Source organism: Amblyomma americanum, chromosome 11 (assembly GCF_052857255.1).
Source record: "Amblyomma americanum isolate KBUSLIRL-KWMA chromosome 11, ASM5285725v1, whole genome shotgun sequence".
NCBI lineage: Eukaryota > Metazoa > Arthropoda > Arachnida > Ixodida > Ixodidae > Amblyomma > Amblyomma americanum.
This window is the reverse complement of record NC_135507.1, coordinates 75099440-75121630: the sequence shown is the minus strand read 5'-3', so window position 1 is coordinate 75121630 and position 22191 is coordinate 75099440. Positions and strand designations below refer to the sequence as shown.

Sequence of the window (22191 nt, the reverse complement as noted above, 5' to 3'; positions counted from 1 at the left end):
TAGTATACCAACCTGTCAGCTCGTCTTAGCTTTATTTTGATTTACTACACAGCTGACTATGTTATGCTGAAAAAAAGTGCTTCTCTAACTCAAGAAGCCTATATTTAAAAATTGTGTAATGTCGGGAAAAACCCTGTACAGTCACGCCGATTGAGCGCCTCGGAAATCTATTCCTGCTCTGGGGCTTTGCCGAATAGATTAGATGCTTCCTGTGGGAACTGGGCAGATCTATGCGCCGCTGCAGGTACAGGGTTGGTCACAAGCTCCCAGGCCACAGGGTCTTCTTTGAAGCGGGATTGTCCAGCGCTTAACACCGCTATGGGTCTAAAAAGGTTCTGAGAGGCGAGGATGATGCTTCTCCTACACTATTGGGCTTCGAGGGTGTCGTAAATGCCCCCGCCACATTGAAAAAAAAGCAGACCCGTTGCCTGGAAAGTTTTGACCAAGCCTGTACTTGTATCTTTAGCTCTCAGCATCAACTAACACCATCTGTCAGCCGCATATTGATAGCATACACTATACTAAATGCGCTCCAAAGACCTGTGTAATATTTCCTCTTCTCACGCATACTAGTTCTGATGGACACTGAATATCAGTGGTGAGCGCCTAATGTTCAAAATTTCTTGCGCTATTATAGAAAATTCACGCTCTGTCGTGCGTTCTACATTAGATTACGGATGCATAGTTAATGGGTCAGCGAGGCAATCGTACCTTAAACGGCTAGACCCAGTACACAATTTAATCTTGCGTCTTTCCACAGGTGCATACAGAACGTCACCGATAAACAGTCTTTATGTGGAAGCCAATGAGCCGTCGCTTACAGAGAGAAGAACCATGCTCACTTGCTCGTACGTTTTAAAAATCCGTTCACTACCTAAACATATCTGTCACCAAATAGTCACAAAGTGCCCATCTAGAACACTATTTAACAACAAACCATTAGCAATAAGGCCACTTCTCCTGCATTTTGAAGATAAGTGCAAAAACCTCGGCGTAATGGATGCATTACCTGGCGTTGCTCGAAGACGTGGTCCACTGCCTCCATGGTTCAATTTTCCTGCAATCTGTGACCTCACTCTTGCACATTTCCGTAAAAAGCGAACTCCACAGCAACATATAATACAAGAATTCCGTGCCCTTGAAGAAAAATACAGTAGTTTTACAGAATTTTATACTGATGGATCAAAAACGGATAGTTGCGTAGGAAGCGCAGTGGTGCGAGGTAATTCGGAGCAAATAGTAAGACTACCACAGTGTTCCTCCATCTTCACCGCGGAGTGCTACGCAGTATGGATGACCATAGAAAAATTACTAAGTGAGAGCCTCAAAAATGCTGTTATTTACACAGACTCCTTAAGTGTACTTAGAGCTCTCCATTCTAAAAATGCAAGCTCCCCTCTGCTCGGTGACATCATACACAACATAGTAACTGCCACAACTCAAGGACAAAATATAAAACTGCTGGGTCCCGAGTCATGTGGGAATAAAAGGCAATGAGAGAGCAGATGTATGTGCTGGTAAAGCTTGTGGCAAGGAAATAATGAAAGTAAATATGCCGTTTAATGATTGCATGAAATTAGTAGCAAGCAAACTAAGAAAAAAATGGCAGTCGGCTTGGAACAATGAGGTCGAAAATAAACTACACTTGGTAAAACCAGTTTTAGGTGAATTTAAGTCGTGTGTGCACCAAGAACGTTTCAAGGAAGTGATCTTATGCCGTCTCCGAATAGGCCACATGCACCTTACACACAACTTCCTACTAACAAAACAAGACAAACCTGTTTGCCAACAATGTGGAGATGAACTTACAGTTAACCATATTTTATTCTCTTGTGTGGAACTGAAAGAAATAAGAAAAACGTATTTTACTGAATTTTATAATAAATGCATTCCTTTTCATCCCGCGCTGCTTTTAGGAGACGATGCAATTGTTAATATGTCATGTGTTTTTAGCTTTCTTAACGAAACGGGATTTCTCAAGAGACTCTAAATTTTTACCCACTGGTTTGTTTGAATTTTAGTACACCTCAGCAATTTCTCAGGCCTGACAAGAAAGCTGAGGCTTTTATTTTGATTGGTTGGGAGCCTCGATGTCCTTCCGCAGCCAAGGAAGGCTACTGAGGTTACCCGGCCCTCTTTAAAGCTTTTACTTGTAGCCATTTATAAAATTTGTGTATGTGTTCACTGGGTAATATTAATGTTTGAGGGCCGCTAGAGCAAGGATTATTCTTGCATTTCTATAATATTCAACAAAAAAATTTTCCTATACCTTGTTCTTGGTGCATGATGGCCTCAGTTGCCTATGTGCCATAAAACACAACACACAATATAGAAAATTCAGCGCCATGCACCACATTGCGGGAGCGACCCAGATTGTCTGGGCTTATGTGCGAGCAAGTTTGTATGCCGTGGAGTTTACCTCCGCTGCCCACGTTTGGCGAAGCGAATGGATAATTGTGTCCGCGTAAATGTGGAATTTTGCTTTCGTGATCACATGGTCTCAAACCAAGATTTTAATACTTTTGTTGGGAGATTTGTGTCGTCTGTTTTTTCTCTTTGCAGCAAATACGAAAAAAAATATCTGTAGGTTTTAACCTAGTTAAACCGAGTAGGGGTGCGAAATCTTGTGTTTAGCCTGGTTGGTTCATTGTTTTGCTTTACTCTGTCGTCGGCACTTCTACCGGCAATATTAGACTCATGTTAAGCTCTGATTGAGGTTAAGCTGATCTGATCTGTTCATGCCGCAGATGGAAGTTGATGAATACGACGATGTGCAGTGCACAGAGTGAGAGTGTATTTCAGCTGAACACTAGACATGGCAGGCTTCTTCACTGTAATAAATATCATGTTTAAGAAAAGAGAGATTTGCACAGTGCTGTTGTGCACACAAAGCACCGCACAAAGGCGAAAGTTAACCGACCGTGGCACAAAACTCCCCTTGGTGCGAAGCTAGACCTTGACGGGCCGAGTTGATGTGTGGAGTTTAAAAAAGGAAGTTTTTGCAGCAAGTTTAATATACATACCCTGAACTTGCTTCAATAAACGAGTCCATAAAACCAAGGTGAGGCTGCCGGTACGTGGGCACAGGGAACAGAGATTTTATTAGTGCTTTTGTCATCTGCCTCCTTGACAGGTCAGATAAATATTGCAATGAGAGGCGAACAGTCAGGAAATGAACGGTATCAGCAACATCCTTCAGAAAACACCACAAAGCGCCCTCTCTGCCATGACCAGTTGATGCAGCAGATAAAAAAGGCGACAACACAGTCGCCTTCTAAGCACCGCTAGCAAAAATGGGTTGGTTGTAGCTTCCAAGATGAAAAACCGGCCAACAAGCTTGTCAACAAAAGAGTGAACAAGGCCAACTCCTCCAGATTCGAGAGAAAGCAACAAATTGTCTTGAAGCATAGGCTCCCATTGAGAGCACCAAACAAAGGTGACGAATAGTCTGTGCGGCGCCTGTATCCACTTCTTCGCATAGTGCGTCACTTGCATTGCATAGACGAGCTTCACAACCAAGAAGACGTTGCAGACTCCCAATAAGACCCATTATTCCAGACCTGATGAACGGGCACCCCAGTATACTGAGAAAATCAGAGTCCCAGCTAACACCACAAAAACAATTAGATTCGTATCAGTGACCCAATCAGAACTATTTGAAATTTTTGGAAGTTTAGAACCGCGCCAAACAAGTCACAGAACTGTGCTGCTGAATGCAAAGCTTCAAGCGCACTCTTCTTATCAGAACAGAAAACGGCGACATCATCAGCATAGGCTAAAATTCTAATTTCTGACTGATCAATTAAAAATCCTAGAATAGCCTGGGATCTGATGATACTATTGCACAATGGTTCGAGGTATAAAGCAAATAACAGAGGTGATAAAGGGCAGCCTTGCCGGAAAGATGAGACTAGTAGAATTGGTTTGGTAAGTTCATGATTTACGATCAATCTTGTATTGAACTATTTATAGCATAGTCTAATGTCCTTAAGCAATGCACGCCAATGTTTCTACTTTCCAAGACTGCAAACAAGAACTCATGACGCAGCATATCAAAGGCCTTCGCAAGATCAATGTGAATTAGAGCAACATGACGGACCTGATTTTTTATTGACTCCAACACCAAATGTGCAATATGTATATGTGTTCGGATCCCCGGCGTCGAAAGACACACACTTGATGTGAGATAACGAAATCGAGCTCCGTAAGCTGCTGGTGGGAAGAAAAGTTTTCTGCAATTATTTTATAGTCTACATTACACAATAAAATTGGATGGTAGAACAAGCCAATACAGGCACCGAGAATGGTGGACAGGTCTTGTAGAATTCGCTACTCAAACTATCCCGTGATGCGATGTTTTTATGGAACATACTGCTGCCACCTATAAAAAAGGACGTTGAGATCTGGCCTTACAGTGTAAAGCTCTCTTCTGTCCTGAAAGACTCCGGGATTCCGTACGATCTGTTAATTTTGACTAGACTTTTCAATTTGTGGAAAAGCCTCACGATGAAACGACACGTAAAGCCACCTCGTTCATCGAAGTAACTGTTCAGTGATCAGTGCGCCTTGTAACGGGGGCTTTATGCTGCACAGGGCCGGCCGCCTGAATGGTTGCCCATTCTTGTCGTATGTGTATGTATGCCGAAATTTTGATGTGCTGGTGGAGTACAGCACACGAAGGCAAGAGGATGTGTGTCTGCATTGCGGAATAGTATGCGTGCTCATAAAAGTTTGGTAGCTTAGTGGTTTGGATTTCCATGCAATAAATTAAAAAAATAATAGTGCAGTCGGCAGCGAAGCTGAACCAGTCACGCCGCCACAAGTTTGAATCCAAGTGGCGGCAAAATTGATTTTATTAATTTTTCGAGGTAAAGGTCAATGCTTCAGCGGCGAATCGGCTTTTGCAGCTTTGGTCGTTAAGATGAGCTTTCACTCTAAAAGGCAATAAGAGCACCATCTGGTTAGACCTCATGGGGCACTGCTTTAGCTATCATATTCTACCCTGTTGCTGTGCGTAGAAAAAATGGACACTTGTGTCCGCTTTAGCGAATATAGAGACTACAAGGCTAAGGTCACGATGCAGAGTTCGGTGTAAAGTATAACGATGTAAAGTATAATGAGCTCTCCCGACCGCGAGTATCCAATAAGAGAGAAATTCTAACAAACTTTTTTTTGGAACATCAGATAGTTTATTACAAGTTCACAGGTTACAAGTTGTGCATGGCTGTTGTACATTCATTCTGCATCGTACTATCATTGCTTTACATAGTTGTGGTGTTTACGCCAGTGGCGCGTGAACTCTAAACCAGAATACGCCTACAGGGCAGTAAACTGGGAGTAAGCTCCCCACTAGCGCTCTTCCTTTAATAAAAGGCAGTGTGGTGAAACACACCTTACTCGCTTTTTTCTCCTTTCTGTTTAGGGTGTACCGTTGACCCAGTATTTCAATTTCTGCACTGTCCCACATGCGTGCTGTTGACATGGCCGGATTCGTGAAACGCTGCAGAAATGCACGCCCTGTGGCTCCACGTGAAACACCACCACGGAATTAGGCAGATTAATAAAATAAGGAGAGCTCCCTCGATTGACAGCAGGCACGCAATGCTTGGCTGCGTTTCGCGTGTGAGGAGACACTTAGCCTCGGAGTGGAGTCTAACTGCGTCATTGCCGGGCCTGGCCGGACATCTTCTTCAGCGCGTGGCAAGCGTTCCCGCGGCACCCGCAACATGTCCAGCCCCAACAACACGTGCACCATGCCGCAGCTCCCTCCGGGTCCCCTGGCCGAGCTGCTTTCCAATGGCACCACCGTCCGTAGGCCTCCGGGAAAGCTGGTTCAACTGGTGGCACAGACGATCCACGAAAGCCCGCAGAGGGCGCTACGTGTACCGTACAGGTACCAGGCGCTGCAGTGAGTCCTTCGCCCTCTTTTTTCGGGGGAGGGAGCTGTGGAGACCTCCCGCTCAAGTGCGACCAGCGGCTGCAGTAATGCTACTTGTAATCAATAAAAGCCGGCTGGGCCTCCAGGCGTATACCAGTCCAAGGAGGTTGGGAAGATGGTTCTTGATAGTCAGAAAGTCAACAAGGAAGGGGAAAGCATCAGGGCGCTTAACACATTGAGAAGAGGGCTCGCCTTCGTCTCTGCCAAGACAAGTCGTCTTGTCGAAACGTTGGCAAGGACTCTGGGGCTTCCCCGCCTCTTGTTCACTTTATGATAGGTGTAACCAGGTCATAGGCACGTGTCTTAGGCAACCTTCATGTTCGCTGCTCCATGCCAGTGGCCTGCAAAGGACGCTTTTCACCGCTCTTTTCATGCAATGGACCACTCACATTTCTCAAAGTGAAAGGCAAAAGAAATATCATTCAGTACCTATCGGCAACGATGTTGGAATAGCAGCCCGCCAGCTAAAATGTTGAGGCACAGAGGAATGTTGCATATGTTGAAGTTTTTTAACTAGAATGAATGAACAGTATAAGCCTAGGGTTTGATAAAATTTCGTCTGTAGAGGAAAAGGCACGATGGCAAGAGCAAATTGATGCTTGTCAAAAGGCAGAATAAACATTGAAACAGATGCCATATTCTGGGAAACGTACAGGTGCCAGGACGGCATTAATTTGCAGTTTTAATTCTGCCAATTGGAGGCTGCTTGTTCTTTCATACCGTCACTACACGCTGCTTGGTCAACAAATATATTTATGATTTCAAATTTCTTAGGCTGTTCCGTCTGAATCACCCTTGTGTAGAGCGTTACTGCCCTGCAAACATACTGACACCTTCCTACAGCTGCCTCGGTCAACAGAAACTTGCGCATAAGTAGTACCCTACAAGTAAGACGGGCGAAAGAACACCTCCGCTGCATGCCTTCTAATACGAGTATTTACTTTTTGCTGCACACTCGAGCATAGACTCTATTTTCTATGCCTCCCGGCTGGGGGCAGGTCAAGCTCCGCACGCCATTCCGGTGCATTACTCTTGTCTTCATTGGGTATTGTTAACATCGCAAGACGGAAGAGTGCGAGGACGAAAGAAGGCAAGCTCGTCTTTTGGTGGCTCGGGGCTTGTACAAAACATGAAGGCTATGCCAGACGTATACGAACCCCACTTTGTAATCGTCAATTCATTAATTAGTAACCTTGAGGAATCGGTTGAATTACACAGTGGAGCTGTGAAGTTTTATGGCAAATTAAAAAGAAAACAAGAAAGTCGTCACAAAAGCAGAGCACGAACTACTCTGCCGTGTTGCGCCGTTAGTTGATGTTTTTTAAATGCTGGCAGTGTTAACGACGAGGGTGAGTCTGATATGGTGGCTGAAACTCTTATAGATGTGCGATAGACAAAAATTTCTGAACAGCCCTCGCACCCTCCCACTTCGATCCTACCCGATGCACTTACAGGCCGCAAGAATTGCACATGCCTGAGGCAACGCAAAGCAGACCGGTCCAGGAGGGTGTCTTTTATTTCATTTATTTACCCTCAGGGCCGTTAGGCGTCTTTGACCAGTCACTGGCTGCCGCACTGTAGCACCACAACTCCATGCCGTTTGCGCCATCGTCACACCTACAGCAGCTACCGGCCAGCTTCGGGGAGCCCCGACAACGTACGCCGTCCGTGTGGTCGCAGCAGCAGGACCTGAATCTTGGCCTGCTGTCTCACGTACAAACTCCTCCGCCCCAACAGCAGACGCGCAAGCCATACCAGATGCTGCTGTCACCAGAAATGGCAATGCAGTGGCAGCAGCAGCAACAGCGCTAGCAACAGCAACAGCCTTTCGCTCGGCCTTTCCCGACCCACCCACCGCCACCGACTCAGCAGTCATGCAGCACAGAATCCTGCTTCATGTGTCCCCAATGGAGGCTGCCTACGTCTCCGCCACTCTGGTGCAATGGCGTCGAAGAGATTCCCACTGGCAACCAGATGGGCGCAAGAACAGGCTGAACCGCAGCAGTACCCGCCGTGATGGCTCGTCGGCTACTCAGCTGGAGTTCCAGGGATGTAACCCGACCGCAGTGGCCGCATTTCGATGGAGGTGAAAAGCAAAGGTGCCCGTGTGCTTTGCAATGTCAGTTCACGTTAAAGACCCCACATGGTCAAAAATATTCCGGAGCCCTCCAGTACAGCCCCTGTTTCCCTCTCATTTCATTCTCACCTTCCTACGTTCCTACACGGCATGTTTAAGGTGGCCACCGGTATATATCTGAGAAAGTTACTGCACCATTTCGTTTCCTCAAAAATTATTTTTCGAAGACCAATTTCAGCAGGAGCAGGGCAGTGCTATTTGTAGATCTATGGAGGAGATGCTTTAACGGGATTATGGTAAGTGTCCTCTTCAGCGGGAAAGCCAGCATTATATTTGGTGTTGTAACTGGAAAATTGTAACTGGAAAATCGTGATTAGGTGAGAGGGTCGCGGCGTTCCAACCACATGGCCTCACGGGGGTCATTCAAACACTCCGCAGTGATTACAGTGATGACGTCATTACACAGTTCCTGATTGGTCTTCAGGGTCCTGGCTTCATTCCACCACAAGCACATAGTGCTTCTGAACAGAAAACAATTGCGCTGAAAAGAAAAATGGTCGAGCCGGTACTCGAACCGCTGCCCATTTGGGTCATGAGCCGGACGCGCTGCCCCTCGAGCAGAAAGAAACATTCTTCCGACTTGGTGCAAGGGGGGCCTTCCGTATCTCGAGCAAAATAAAGAATTAAAAAAACTAAAATATAACACTTGCTCGTGATGACATGCGTGACGGAGGCAAAGAGTGAGCAAAACCAGCAGCATAGGGGATTTTTAAAAAATTTGTAGTTTTCATCAACGGGATCGAAAAGTGTAGCAGAGAAATTTTGTAAATACGCCTCCAAGGAAAGCTGAATGTCCCTTGTTTCAACAGTCTGTGCATAAGGTCCTAGAGTTGCGCGTTGGTTTTTCCTGCACCACTCGCGCCATTATTGGCTAAACACGATTACCTAATAAGAAACCATCTATGCATTGCGGAGAAGCCAACTCTCTAGAATCGCTTAGCACTAGACCGTTATTGACAGCCGATTCGTGCAGCTAATGTTTTGATGCCTCGCAGCATTTTTTCTCCCACTATACATGTTCACTGAAAACTATGTTTTCTTGTCAATAACACCCAATTTCATCTCAAGTGTTCACTAATGTTATTTATGGCAATCACAACAGATTGCGCCACCTATCCACAGAGCAAGTATTTTGTTAATAACTGATCTGTATTAAACTCAATGGTGCCAACGCATTGCTAGCAAGCTGGGTCATTCATTCAACCAGTAATATGTTTGGAGTAAAACAAGTTCGACAGCAGGAATCAAGCCGAATGAGCCTGCACTGACTCTAAGTACTGTACCAATTCCAAGGTCGCCAACTGCATGCAGGAGTTGAGCCTTTGCCTGATAATTTGTCTGCTTTAAGCAGCAGTATCGCGGAACTACGCTTAAACTCTGGGAAGCTATACACTGACTCTGCTTGTTCCTGGTGTGCAGAGTTCGAGAACAACGCCCAGCAGCAGGCTGTCGTCGTCCAGCCAGTCTTTGTCGGCGCATGCTTCCGTGCCATCGTTCATTGGCAGTCCGGAAGGGCAACTGGGTCACATGGAGCCGCAGCCTCTGGTGGAACGGGAGCTGAAAACGGAACGCTTCACCGTGCCACCTTCGCCCTCGATGTGCCTGCATGCAAAGGACGAGTGGCAGCGGTCACCTGTGTATATGTGTGAGTGTCCGTGATGGGAGTCACCCAGCTGCACTTATCTTCAACTGTAAACACATATACGTCTATAGAGGAGGAAAAAGAAAGTAAGCTCTTTTCTAGTGCACACCCGTTCATCTAACGGAGAGCGCTACACTTAGGAAGGAAGGAAAGAAAACAGAATGCGCTACACTCTAAGCCGAAGGGATTAAAAAGGGAGTAAGGTATTCTCTGATGCTCTCTCTTCATAAAAGAGACTGCTCTTGAGGACAGCTTACTGTCTGTTTACTGATTTTGTTTTTAGAGTGTAGCCGAAGAAACCCACCACGTTGGCCGAGTGGCTTTAGCGTTCGGCTGCTGGTCCCAAGTTCAAGGGAAAGAATCCCTACCACGACGCGTCCGCATGCCGACGGAGGTGAGATGCAACAATAAATGAAAGCGCTGGATGTGTTGTGTAACTTATATGCGTTGTACAGAATCCACGGTTGTCTCAAATAATCCACAGCCATCCACTACAGAGTCCCTCATAGCCCGATTGTCGACGCGCCGCTTGAAGCAATCCCCACCGCTGCCAAATCGGCACTAAAATTATGATGGCCTGTTTAGACCAGGTGTTCCAGGCAAGAATTTCAAGACTTTTTCAAAACTAGGCTTTTTGGAGTAATAATTTGGCTTCTACAGTATTAGCATTCTTGGCGAACAGCAGAAAACCAGTGAATCATTTTTAATAATGAAGTTTTTAGGTATTAGAATTAGGTGCCTAATTGCAATTTGAGATTTGTAGCTGTTCTTTAGTAATAGCCTTATCTCATTTCTGGAATTCAGAAAACGTGATTACCCTTGGTGCTGTGGTTCGGAAAACTTTGGCTTTTTGGACTAGTTATTGGCTCCAGAGAGGTTGCTTTGCCTGCATGCTTTCGAAAGCGCATAGTGTTTTCACGCGGTGCAGCCAAATTTTCTCGAACCGCACAAAGTGGCGAAGGCAAATTAGTTTTCTAAGTTATAAAAACTCATGTAGCTATTACAAATGACTGGTACAAATATCTAATTGCAACCAGTTGGTTGTGCAAAGATTACCTGTTTATAGCGCGAGCTTTGGACCAATGTAAAAGTTACGGAGACTAAAGTCCTGTGGATGCGATAGCATTTGTCTCTCATCGTGGGTTAGTAGTTGAATATATTTGTTTACTATTTAGCAATCAGTAAAAACCTCTCCATGGCCTTTAAGTTGAAGACATTTTTGGTATAAATTCCTTTAGGGTTAAGGCCTTTATACTGAAGCCCCTCGTTTCAAAAGCATTTACTACAAAGGCCTTCAGCCTACGGACCATTGGGTATCTACATATGCAATGGGTCCTCGGTTGAATTTCTTATGGTTGCCATGGAGCTGTGATCATGACGTCATCGGAGTTTTTCGACCATTTCATACGGACAACAACGCCGGGTTTTTTTGCCGATGTGTCGTACAATGTTGTCGCATTAATATTTTCGTTCATTTGTTTCTGAAGGTACTTTTGGGAAGAACAGGTTGGAGACGCGCACCTTGTCACCCGAGGAACTCGATTTGTTGTCAGGCCCCTTTTTTACATTTACTGCAACCTCCCCAACCGCTGCTTGCGAAGCAGCACAGCATGAAGTTTCGTTGTCGTCGTTGCATTCTGGTGCAAATTCTTGTTAGATAATACTGTTAATGGTGTTTGATCTACACGGCTTACATTTCCACCTCTCCCTTGGTGTGACGCATCGCAGGGTCTGCTGCAAGAGCGAATCCAACCCCGGCGAGCTCAGCAGGAGCTGGGACACAAGCTATGGGACAAGCATCTGTATACCAAGAAGGAATCGGACGCAAGTCCTTCCTACGAAGCGTGGGAACCGGTGCCTTTTTTTTGCTCTCCAACGAACGACACGCTGTTGCCACCAACCAGCTCGGACTACGCACATTCACACCAGGACCCGCAGCTGGCTCCTGGACAGGAACTGCATTCGCCACCAGAACTTTCTTTTGAACGTCAGCAAGAGCAGGAGGCAATGATGCCTCAGCAGCAGTTCCTTCCACGACTGGGACCACCTCATTCTCGAAAGGGAACCCTGCCTTATTGGGAGCCGCCTCTGCTTCGGCAGTTCCTGTGGCCACCGCAAGGCCCCAAACTGCCACGAGGACCCACTTCGCCCGCTCGACAAGAAGAGGCTGGGCAATGGGGTGCAGTATCGAGATTATGGGCGCGATCTGGGCCGCTAAATTGGCTAGGGGCGCCACTCGCACGTGAGCCTGTGTTTTCCGCAATCGCAAGCACGAGGAGGGCCGTTATATGGACGACGGGGTGTGGTACATTCTGGCGTATCCGACGTTCCCCCAGAACCACAAATGCCTTGCCCGGGCCATATGGCACTGGGACGAATGAATACCCGAGGACGGCTGTGCACGACGACCTAGCCTGCTGCACCTGCGGTCAGCAGCCAGCACCTGTGCAACGGGACAATGCCTTCCCTACTCAGGTTCGTCCTCCATGGGATGGTTTTTACAGAGAGACTTTCATATGGTATCTGTGACCAGGGACAGTCATCTTAATCTTAAAAGTCGGCACTTGTTATTAGAGATTTTGCATAGCGGAGACATATTAGAGTGGACGTATGCCGACTTAAACTGGTATACATCAGCGCTAGTGTGTCGACGCTATGGTAAATATCTCTATTAGCTCTCTTCACCATGCCAAAAAGAGTGCAGGTGGTTTTTTCTTCTTTTTTTTGGAGCACTGGCGGACACTCCGGTTACCGAGACCAGTATCGTGTCCTTATGGTAGAAGATAGAGTGGCGGTTAAAAAGCGTGATTTTTCAGCTTACGCCTTTTTAAAACTTTTCTTCACGCTGCGTTTCACAGCCACTATTCAAGCCCCTTGGCCAGTTTATCAATGTGAGCGAAATTGAGGCAAACCAAAATGTTTAAACTGATCACCCGGCGATTTGATGCGCCGCCCAGGGAACTACTCGTTTAGGTCAGCTTATAGCATTTCAGAGCAAAGCTTAATTTCGAAGGCTGCGCCCCACTGCTGCTAGAAAATGAAAGCTTTTGCAGGCCCTAATTGCTCCTAGTATTTTAAATGAAATTCCTGTGTGTTTACATTTTTCTTGCTGTACATCAGGCAAATTAATTTCTCTATCTAGCCCTTCATTCGTGTGCCTTAATTCACTCCGCAGACTGCTCCCCGTCGATACGTAGCACCTTTCTAAAGTCAAAACTGGCAGTGATCCAGCCCGGCCGCTAGCTAGGTGCGAGTTCAAAAGTGCTCATCGTGTGCAGTCAGGTGCTGAAATCTGCATTTTTTGGATTCAGGGCTCACTTTATAGTTTGATTCTATGTTGTATTGTAGTTGCATGACCTCAACTGGTTTCTTTTCTTTTTTTTCAGTTTTCTTGTCGGATGGTAGCATGGTTCGTGGCCGTTTTTAAGATGAATCACTGATTACAAGTTGTGCATGGCTGTTGTACATTCATTCTGCATCGTACTGTCGTTGCTTTACATAGTTGTGACGTTTACGCAAGTGGCGCGTGAACTGTAAACAAGAATACTCCTACAGGGGCAGTAAACTGGGTGTAAGCTCCCCACTAGCGCTCTTCCTTTAATAAAAGGCAGTGTGGTGAAACACACACGCTTTTTACTCCTTTCTGTTTTAGAGCGTAACGTTGACCTAGTATTTCACTGTTTGCACTGTCCCACATCCCTGCTGTTGACAAGGCCGGATTTGTGAGATGCTGTAGAAAGGCATGCCCTGTGGCTCCACTTGACACACTGCCACGGAATTAGGCAGATTAATAAAATAAGGAGAGCTCCCTCGAATGAAAAAAGGTGCACAATGCTTTTCTACGTTCCGTGTGTGAGAAGACACTTCCGCTAAGCCTCGGAATGAAGTCTAACCGCGGCATCGCCGGGCCTGGCCGGGCATTTTCTTCAGTGCGCAGCAAGCGTTCTCGCGGTACCCGCAACATGTCCAGCCCCAACGACACGTGCACTGTGCCGCAACTCCCTGCGGGTCCCCTGGCTAAGCTGCTCCCCGCTGGCATCCCCGTCTGCAGGCCTCCGGGAAAGCTGGTTCAACTGGTGGCACAGACGATCCACGAAAGCCCGCAGAGGGCGCTACGTGTACCGCACATGTACCAGGTGCTGCAGTGAGTCCTTCGCCCTCTTTTTTTGGGGGAGGGAGCTGTGGAGACCTCCCGCTCAAGTGCGACCAGCGACTGCAGTAATGCTACTTGTAATCAATAAGAGCCGGCTGGGCCTCCAGGCGTATACCAGTCCAAAGAGGTTGGGAAGATGGTTCTTGATAGTCAGAAAGTCAACAAGGAAGGGGAAAGCATCAGGGCGCTTAACACATTGAGAAGAGGGCTCGCCTTCGTCTCTGCCAAGACAAGTCGTCTTGTCGAAACGTTGGCAAGGACTCTGAGGCTTCCCCATCTCTTGTTCACTTTATGATAGTTGTAACCAGGTCATAGGCACGTGTCTTAGGCAACCTTCATGTTCGCTGCTCCTTGCCAGTGGCCTGCACAGGACACTTTTCACCGCTCTCTCCATGCAATGGGCCACTCACATTTCTCAGAGTGAAAGGCAAAAGAAATATCATTTGGTACCCATCGTCAACAATGTTGGAGTAGCAGCCAGTCAGTTAAAATGTTGAGGCGCAGAAGAATGTTGCATGTGTTGAAGTTGTTTGAGTACAAAGAGTGAACAGTATAAGCGTAGTGTTTGATAAGATTTCATCTGTATAGGAAAAGGCATGACGGCAAAAGCTAACTGGTGCTTGTCAAAAGGCAGAATAAACATTAAAAGAGATGCCATATTCTGGGACCCGTACAGGTACCAAGACGACATTAATTGGCAGTTTTTTTTCTGCCAATTTAAGGCTGCTTGTTCTTTCATACTGTCAGTACACGCTGTTTGGTCAACAATTATATTTATGAATTAAAATTCCTCAGGCTGTTCAGTCTGAGTCACCCTTGAGTAGAGCATTACTGCCTGCAAACATAACAACACCTTCCTACAGCTGCCTCGGTCTTAAGCAGAAATTTGCGCGGAAGTAGAAACCTACAAGTAAGACGGGTGAAAGAACACCTCCGCTGCATGCCCGCTAATACGAACGAGTATTTTCTTTCTGCTGCACACTCGATCATAGACTCTAGTTTCTATGCCTCCCGCCTGGGGGCAGGTCAAGCTCCGCACGCCATTGTGGTGCATCACTCTTGTCTACATTGGGTATTGCAAACATCGCACTCTGTGATGTGGCGCGATAACACTCGTTGCAAGACGGAGGAGTGTTAGGACGATGGAAGGCAAGCTCGACTTTCGGTGTGCCGGTTCATGTATGAAACACGAAGGCTATGCCAGATGTATACGAACCCCACTTTGTAATCGTCAATTCATTTACAGTGGAACCCCGTTGATACGTGTTTCACCGGATCGCGAAAAAAAAACGTAACAGCCGGGAAAACGCAACAGTGAGGAAAGGTCCGAAAATTAATGAAAAGAGTGCAGCTTTGTCTTGAAACAATTTATTTCGACATCAAGTGAGCTTAGGTCTTAAAAAAATCGAGAATGGTCGATTGCCATTTTTTCCGCTCGCTGGAAAACACCACACGTTTCTCGATGGCCTGGAAAGCCGCATTGCTCTCAGCGTCGCTTTGAGGTGCGACGTACGTGCGGAAGAGGTCCAGAGCCGCGACGGCTTTTCCATACCTCGGGTCCGCCAACTCCCCGGAATCAAGCGGCTCATGGTCCTCGTTGCCATCACAATCTGAGGCTTCACTCGCGACCGAGTCTGCAACGATCTCGGCAATACTCTGACACTCGGACGTCACGACAGCAGCATCCACGGCGACGTGGTCGTCATACGTGACTCCCGTGGCACCCAGCGCATTCAAAGCTTCACTCAGCTCTTGATCATGGGATGCTTCTTCCGTCTCTTGAGCTTCCGTGGCAGTTTCCTCTCCACCCTCCATGCGAAAGCCACACCGTGCAAAGTAGTGCTGTGCAGTTGACGCGCTCACTGCAGTCGACGCTGAAGCGACCTAGTGCATAGCGTCCCGTATTGAAACGATCGTAGGCTGCTGTCCGCGATCAATACGCGCCAGACAGCGCTTTACGATGGACTTCCTGTACGAGTGCTTTAAGTTCTTTATGACGCCGGCATCGAAAGGCTGCAAGTGGCTTGTAGTGTTTGCAGGGAAAAAAACAAGCTTAACGTTCCGAAGAAACGACGGGTCTCTTGGGTGGGCAGCACAATTGTCCAGAAAAAGGACAACACTCCTGCACTGGGAGCCCATCTTGTTGTCAAATTAACGAAGAAATTCTTCTAACAAAGAACCTGTCATCCATGCACGACTGTTGCTTCTATAGTGACATGGCAGCAGGCGAATGTTATTTAAGCACCGTGGGTTTCGGTATTTTCCGATTACCCATGGCTTCAGCTTGTCCGAGCCATCCATGTGGCAGCAAAGGAGCGCCGTCAATCGTTCTTTGTTGCATTTGCCTCCGTGGCATGCTTCGCCCTTCAGGCTTAACGACTTGGATGGCTGCACCCGAAAGAAAACACCCGTTTCGTCGGCATTGTAAGTGTCACGAGGCTAATACCCCTAAATTATGTTTTCAAGTTTACACTTGCTGCTTCCCCGGATACCGTCTTATACGTGATGCCGTGCCTCTTCCGGAAACGGTTGATCCAGCCATTTGACGCCGCTAAGTTTCTGATGCCCAGTCGGTCGGCTATTTCCATCGCCTTCTCGCGCAAAATGCTGCCGTCGAAGTTCACACCGGCAGCGCGAGCTTGTTTAAACCAAGTAAGAAGCAACTCGTCGAGGTTTTCATACTTGGCGCCACGAGCTTGCTTAGCTTTCGGGCCGAAGAGCGCGGCATTTCCTTGTATCCCAGCACACTTCGAGACGATGCTGTTAAGCGTCGAGGGTGGCAGACCAAGATCCTTGGCGATGTCGACTCTTTTCCGCGCTGGCTGCCTGTCGACTGCATCGAGAACATCCAGCTTTTCCTGGAGGGAAAGCGCCTTGCGCTTACGCGACGCCATTAAAGGACGACAAATCGCTCGCGGTGTTAGCGAGGCCCGACGAGGCGTAGGTGTTGACAGGAGGACATGGACGACTCGGATGGGTTGAACCGCACAAACAAGAAAGACTGGATTAGCGAGGCCTGACGAGGCGTAGGCAGCGTAGCTGTTGACGGAAGGACACGGACGACTCGGATGGGTTGAACCGCACAAACAAGAAAGACCGGATTGCTGCGGGCCCTCGGGTTTTACTCGCTTCGGCTGACGAGGAAGTGGCCATCTAGTGGCAATCTCTCCAACCCGCATGTGTTTTTATGGCCTCTGAGATTACCCACGCACGTGAAACGTGGTGATCTCGGAGGCCATGGTCTTGTAGCCAATTCCGTCGCCAAGCCTGGCCAAGACTCGTCAGGATGGCGGTTGGCGCGCGTTGCCCGGCTGGGTTCGGGGTGCCAGGTTGCGACGTATCATGCGGGAACGTTTTCACTGTTACAACGTAACAGCGGGGTACCCAATACATTGGCTCCTATGAGCGCTATGCCGGGACCGCACGAAAACGACGTAACAGCAGGGAAAACGCAGCAGCAAAGAATGTAACAGCGGGGTTCTACTGTATTAGTAACCTCGAGGAATCAGTTGAATTACACAGTTGAGCTGTGAAGTTTATGACATTGCACAGAAAACAAGAAACCCGGCACAAAAGCAGAGCACAAACTACTGTGCCGTGTTGCGACGTTAGTTAACGTATTTTTTAAATGCTGGCAGTGTTAACGAAGAGGGCGAGTCTGAGATGGCGGCCCAAACTCCTATAGATGTACGATTGACAAGAGTTTCTGAACAGCCCTCGCACCCTCCCACTTCGATCCTACCCGATGCACTTACAGGCCGCACAAATCGCACATGCTCAAGGAAACGCAGAGCAGACCGGTCCAGGAGTGTGTCTTTGGCCAGTCACTGGCTGCCGCACTAGAGCCCTAGAACCCCCGCCGTTTGCGCCATCGTCACCCCAACAGCAGCTACCGGCCGGTTTCGGGGAGCCCCGGCAACCTACGCTGTCCATGTGGTCGCAGCAGCAGGACCTGAATCTTGGCCTCCTGTCTCACATACAAACTCCTCCGCCCCAACAGCAGACGTGCAAGCCATACCAGGTTTTGCTGTCGCCAGAAATGGCGATGCAGTGGCAGCAGCACAAACAGCATCTGCAACAGCAGCTGCCTTTCGCTCGGCCTTTCCCGACCCCTCCACTGCCGCCGACTCAGCAGTCATGCAGCGCGTGAACCTGCTTCATGTGTCCCCAATGAAGGCTGCCCACTTCTCCACCACTCTGGTGCAACGGCGTCAAAGAGATTCCCACTGGCAACCAGATGGGCAAATTGTGTGCTCAAGTACGTACTCGGCAGATCTAGTCAGTGTGGGCACATGACGTTAGGAAGTCTGCAAGAACAGGCTGAACCGCAGCAGTACCCACCGCGATGGCTCGGTGGTTAAGGCGGTCGGCTACTGAGCTGGAGCTCCCGGGATGTAACTCGACAGCAGTGGCCGCGTTTCGATGCGGGCAAAACGCAAAGGTGCCCGTGCGCTTTGCAATGTCAGTTCACGTTAAAGACCCCGCATGGTCAAAAATATTCCAGAGCCCTCCAGTACAGCCCCTGCTTCCCTGTCATTTCATTCTCGCCTTCCTACGTTCCTACGTGGCATGGTTGAGGTGGGCACCGATATATATGCGAGACAGTTACTGCACCATTTCCTTCCCTCAAAGAACATTTTTTTGAAAACCAATTTCAGCAGGACCAGGAGAGTGCTATTTGTAGATCTGTGGACGATATGTTTTAAGGTGATTAGGGTAATTGTCCTCTTCAGTGGGAAAGACAGCATTATAGTTGGCATTGTAACTGGAAAATCGTGATTAGGTGAGAGGGTCGCGGCGTCCCAACCACATGGCCTCGCGGGGGTCATTCAAACACTCCGCAATGATTACAGTGATGACGTCATTACACAGTTCCTGATTGGTCTTCAGGGTCCTGGCTTCATTCCACCATCAGCACACAGTGCTTCTGAAGAGAAAAAAATTGCGCTGAAAAGCAAAATGGTCGAGCCGGTACTCTAACCGCTGCCCATTTGGGTCGTGAGCCGGACGCGCTGCCCCTCGAGCAGTAAGAAACATTCTTCTGACTCTGTGCAAGGGGGGGGGGGGGGGGGGGGGGGGGGCCTTGCATGTCTCGAGTAAAATAAAGATTTAAAAAAACTAAAATATAACACGTGCTCATGATGGCATGCATGACGGAGGCAAACAGTGAGCAAAACCAACAGCATAGGGGTTTTTTAAAAATTTGTAGTTTTCATCAACGGGATCGAAAAGCGTAGCAGAGAAGTTTTGTAAATGCGCCTCCAAGGAAAGCTGTATGTCCCTTGTTCCAACGCTTAGTGCATAGGGTCCTAGAGTTGCACGTTTGGTTTCCCTGCACCACTCGCGCCATTATTGGATAAACGCGTTTACAAAATTAGAAAGTATCCATGCATTGCGGAGAAGCCAACTCTCTAGAATCGCTTAGCACTAGACCGTTATTGACAGCCGATTCGTGCAGCTAATGTTTTGATGCCTCGCGGCATTTTATTTTCTCCCAGTATACATGTTCACTGAAAACTATGTTTTCTTGTCAATAACACCCAATTTCAGCTCAAGTGTTCGCTGATGTTATTTGTGGCAATCACAACATATTGTGCCACCAGAGCGAGTATTTTGTTTGCAACTCATCGATATTGAACTTAATGGTGCCAAGGCATTGCTAGCAAGCTGTGTCGTTCATTGAAACAGTAATATGTTTAGAATAAAGCAAGGTCGACAGCCAGAATCAAGCCGGGTACTGAGCCTGCACTCGCTCTAACTACTGTACCAATTCCAAGGTCGCCAACTGCATGCAAGAGTTGAGGCTTTTACTGATAATTTGGATTCCTTAAACAGCGATATCGCGGACATACGCTTAAACTCTGGGAAGCTATACAGTGACTCTGCTTGTTCCTGGTGTGCAGAGTTCGAGAACAACGCCCAGCAGCAGGCTGTCGTCGTCCAGCCGGTCTTTGTCGGTGCATGCTTCCTTGCCATCCTTCATTGGCAGTCCGGAAATGCAGCTGGGTCACATGGAGCCGCAGCCTCTGGTGGAACAGGAGCTGAGAACGGAACGCTCCGCCGTGCCACCTTCGCCCTCGATGTACCTGCATGCGAAGGAGGAGTGGCAGCGGTCACCTGTGTATATGTGTGAGTGTCCGTGATGGGAGTCACCCAGCTGCACTTATCTTCAACTGTAAACACATATACGTCTATAGAGGAGGAAAAAGAAAGTAAGCTCTTTTCTAGTGCACACCCGTTCATCTAACGGAGAGCGCTACACTTAGGAAGGAAGGAAAGAAAACAGAATGCGCTACACTCTAAGCCGAAGGGATTAAAAAGGGAGTAAGGTATTCTCTGATGCTCTCTCTTCATAAAAGAGACTGCTCTTGAGGACAGCTTACTGTCTGTTTACTGATTTTGTTTTTAGAGTGTAGCCGAAGAAACCCACCACGTTGGCCCAGTGGCTTTCGCGTTCGGCTGCTGGTCCCAAGTTCACGGGAAAGAATCCCTACTATGACGCGTCCGCATGACGACGGAGGTGAGATGCAACAATAAATGAAAGTGCTGGATGTGTTGTGTAACTTATATGCTTTGTAAAGAATCCACGGTTGTCTCCAATAATCCGCAGCCATCCACAACAACATTGCTCATAGCCCGATTGTCGATGTGGCGCTTGAAGCTCTAACAACCGCTACCAAATTGGGGCCAAAATTATGATGGCCTGTTTACACCAGGTGTGCCAAGCAAGAATTTCAAGACAATTCAAAACTAGGCTTCTTGGAATAAATATTTGGCTTCTATAGTATTATCAATGTTGGTAAACAGCAGAAAATCAGTGAATCTTTTAATTAATGAAGTTTTTAGCTATTAGAGTTATGCGCCCAATTGCAAATTGAGATTTGTAGCTGTTCTTTACTAATAGCCATATTGATTCCTTGAATTCAAAAAACGCGATTACCTTTGCTGCTGTGGTTTGGAAAACTTTTGCTTTTCGGACTAGTTACCGGCACCAAAGAGGTTGTTTTGCCTGCATGCTTTTGAAAGCGCATGTTTTTTGACGCGGTGCAGCCAAAGTTTCTCGAACCGCACAAAGCGGCGAAGGCAAATTCGTTTTCTAAGTTATAAAAACTGATGTAGCTTTTACAAATGCCTGGATACAAATATCTAAATGCAACCAGTTGGCTGTGTAAAGATTACCTGTCTAAACCGCGAGCTTTGAACCAATGTAAAAATTACGGAGAGCACTTAAGACTACTTAAGTCCTGTGGATGCGATAGCGTTTGTCTCTCATCGTGGGTTAGTAGTTGAATATATTTGTTTACTATTTAGCAATCAGTACGAACCTCTCAATGGCCTTCAAGTTGAAGACATTTTTGGTATAAAGTCCTTTAGGGTTAAGGCCTTTAGTCTGAAGCCCCTGGTTTCAAAAGCATTTACTACAAAGGCCTTCAGCCTACTGACCATTGGGTGTCTACATATGCAATGGATCCTCTGTTGAATCTCTTATGGTGGCCATGGAGCTGTACTCATGACGTCATTGGAGTTTTTCGACCATATCATACGTAGAACAACGCTGGGTTTAGTTGCCAATGGGTCGTATATTGCTCTCGCATTAATATTTTCATTCATTCTCTTCTGAAGGTACTTTTGGGAAGAACAGGTTGGGGATGCGCACCTGGTCACCCGAGGAACTTGATTTGTTGTCAGGCCCTTTTTTTACTTTTACTGCAACCTCCCCAACCGCTGCTTGCGAAGCAGCATAGCGTGAAGTTTCGTTGTCGTTGTTGCATTCTTGTGCAAATGCTTAATAGGTATTTCTGTTAATGGTGTTTGATCTACACGGCTTTATTTTCCACCTCTCCCTTGGTGTGACGCATCGCAGGGTCCGGCGGGTCTCAAGACCTCAACTACTGCCAGAGCAAAGCTAACCCCGGCGAGCTCAGCAGGAGCTGGGACACAAAGCTGTGGGACGAGCATCTGTCCGCCAAGAAGGAATCGGACGCCAGTGCTTCCTACGAAGCGTGGGAACCGGTGCCTTTTTTTTGCGCTCCGACGAACGACACGCCGTTGCCACCAACCAGCTCGGGACTACGCACATCCACACCAGGAGCCGCAGCTGGCTCCTGGACAGGAACTGCACTCGCCACCAGAACTTTCATTTGAACGTCAGCAAGAGCAGGAGGCAATGATGCCTCAGCAGCAGTTCCTTCCACGACTGGGACCACCTCATTCTCGAAAGGGAACCCTGCCTTATTGGGAGCCGCCTCTGCCTCGGCAGTTTCTGTGGCCACCGCAAGGCCCCAAACTGCCACGAGGACCCACTTCGCCCGCTCGACATG

General features: G+C 47.6%; 2 protein-coding genes across 2 annotated transcripts in view; both read left to right on the top strand.

Annotated features, from left to right (window-relative positions):
- Positions 1 to 11935, top strand: part of LOC144109707 (uncharacterized) — a 24770-nt gene extending 12835 nt beyond the window's left edge. The window contains exons 2-5 of the mRNA XM_077642505.1: positions 5695 to 5908; positions 9495 to 9720; positions 11446 to 11721; positions 11818 to 11935. Coding sequence (XP_077498631.1) covers positions 5695 to 5908; positions 9495 to 9720; positions 11446 to 11721; positions 11818 to 11935 — 834 coding nt within the window. The remainder of the gene's footprint in view (positions 1 to 5694; positions 5909 to 9494; positions 9721 to 11445; positions 11722 to 11817) is intronic.
- Positions 11662 to 22029, top strand: LOC144111349 (uncharacterized). Its single transcript, XM_077644621.1, has 4 exons — positions 11662 to 12192; positions 13648 to 13853; positions 19774 to 19999; positions 21735 to 22029. Exons 2-4 carry the CDS (start codon positions 13680 to 13682, stop codon positions 22013 to 22015), a joined length of 681 nt encoding a protein of 226 aa, XP_077500747.1. The 5' UTR covers positions 11662 to 12192; positions 13648 to 13679; the 3' UTR covers positions 22016 to 22029.
- The last annotated feature ends 162 nt before the right edge of the window (positions 22030 to 22191 follow it).

Bases quoted from the DNA above. Each gene is read 5' to 3' on its own strand.
- LOC144111349 (XM_077644621.1), top strand. From the start codon at position 13,680: ATGTCCAGCCCCAACGACACGTGCACTGTGCCGCAACTCCCTGCGGGT. The intron at 13,854-19,773 runs GTGCTGCAGTGA...CCTGGTGTGCAG, and splicing joins GTGTACCGCACATGTACCAG to AGTTCGAGAACAACGCCCAG. The intron at 20,000-21,734 runs GTGAGTGTCCGT...GACGCATCGCAG, and splicing joins GCGGTCACCTGTGTATATGT to GGTCCGGCGGGTCTCAAGAC.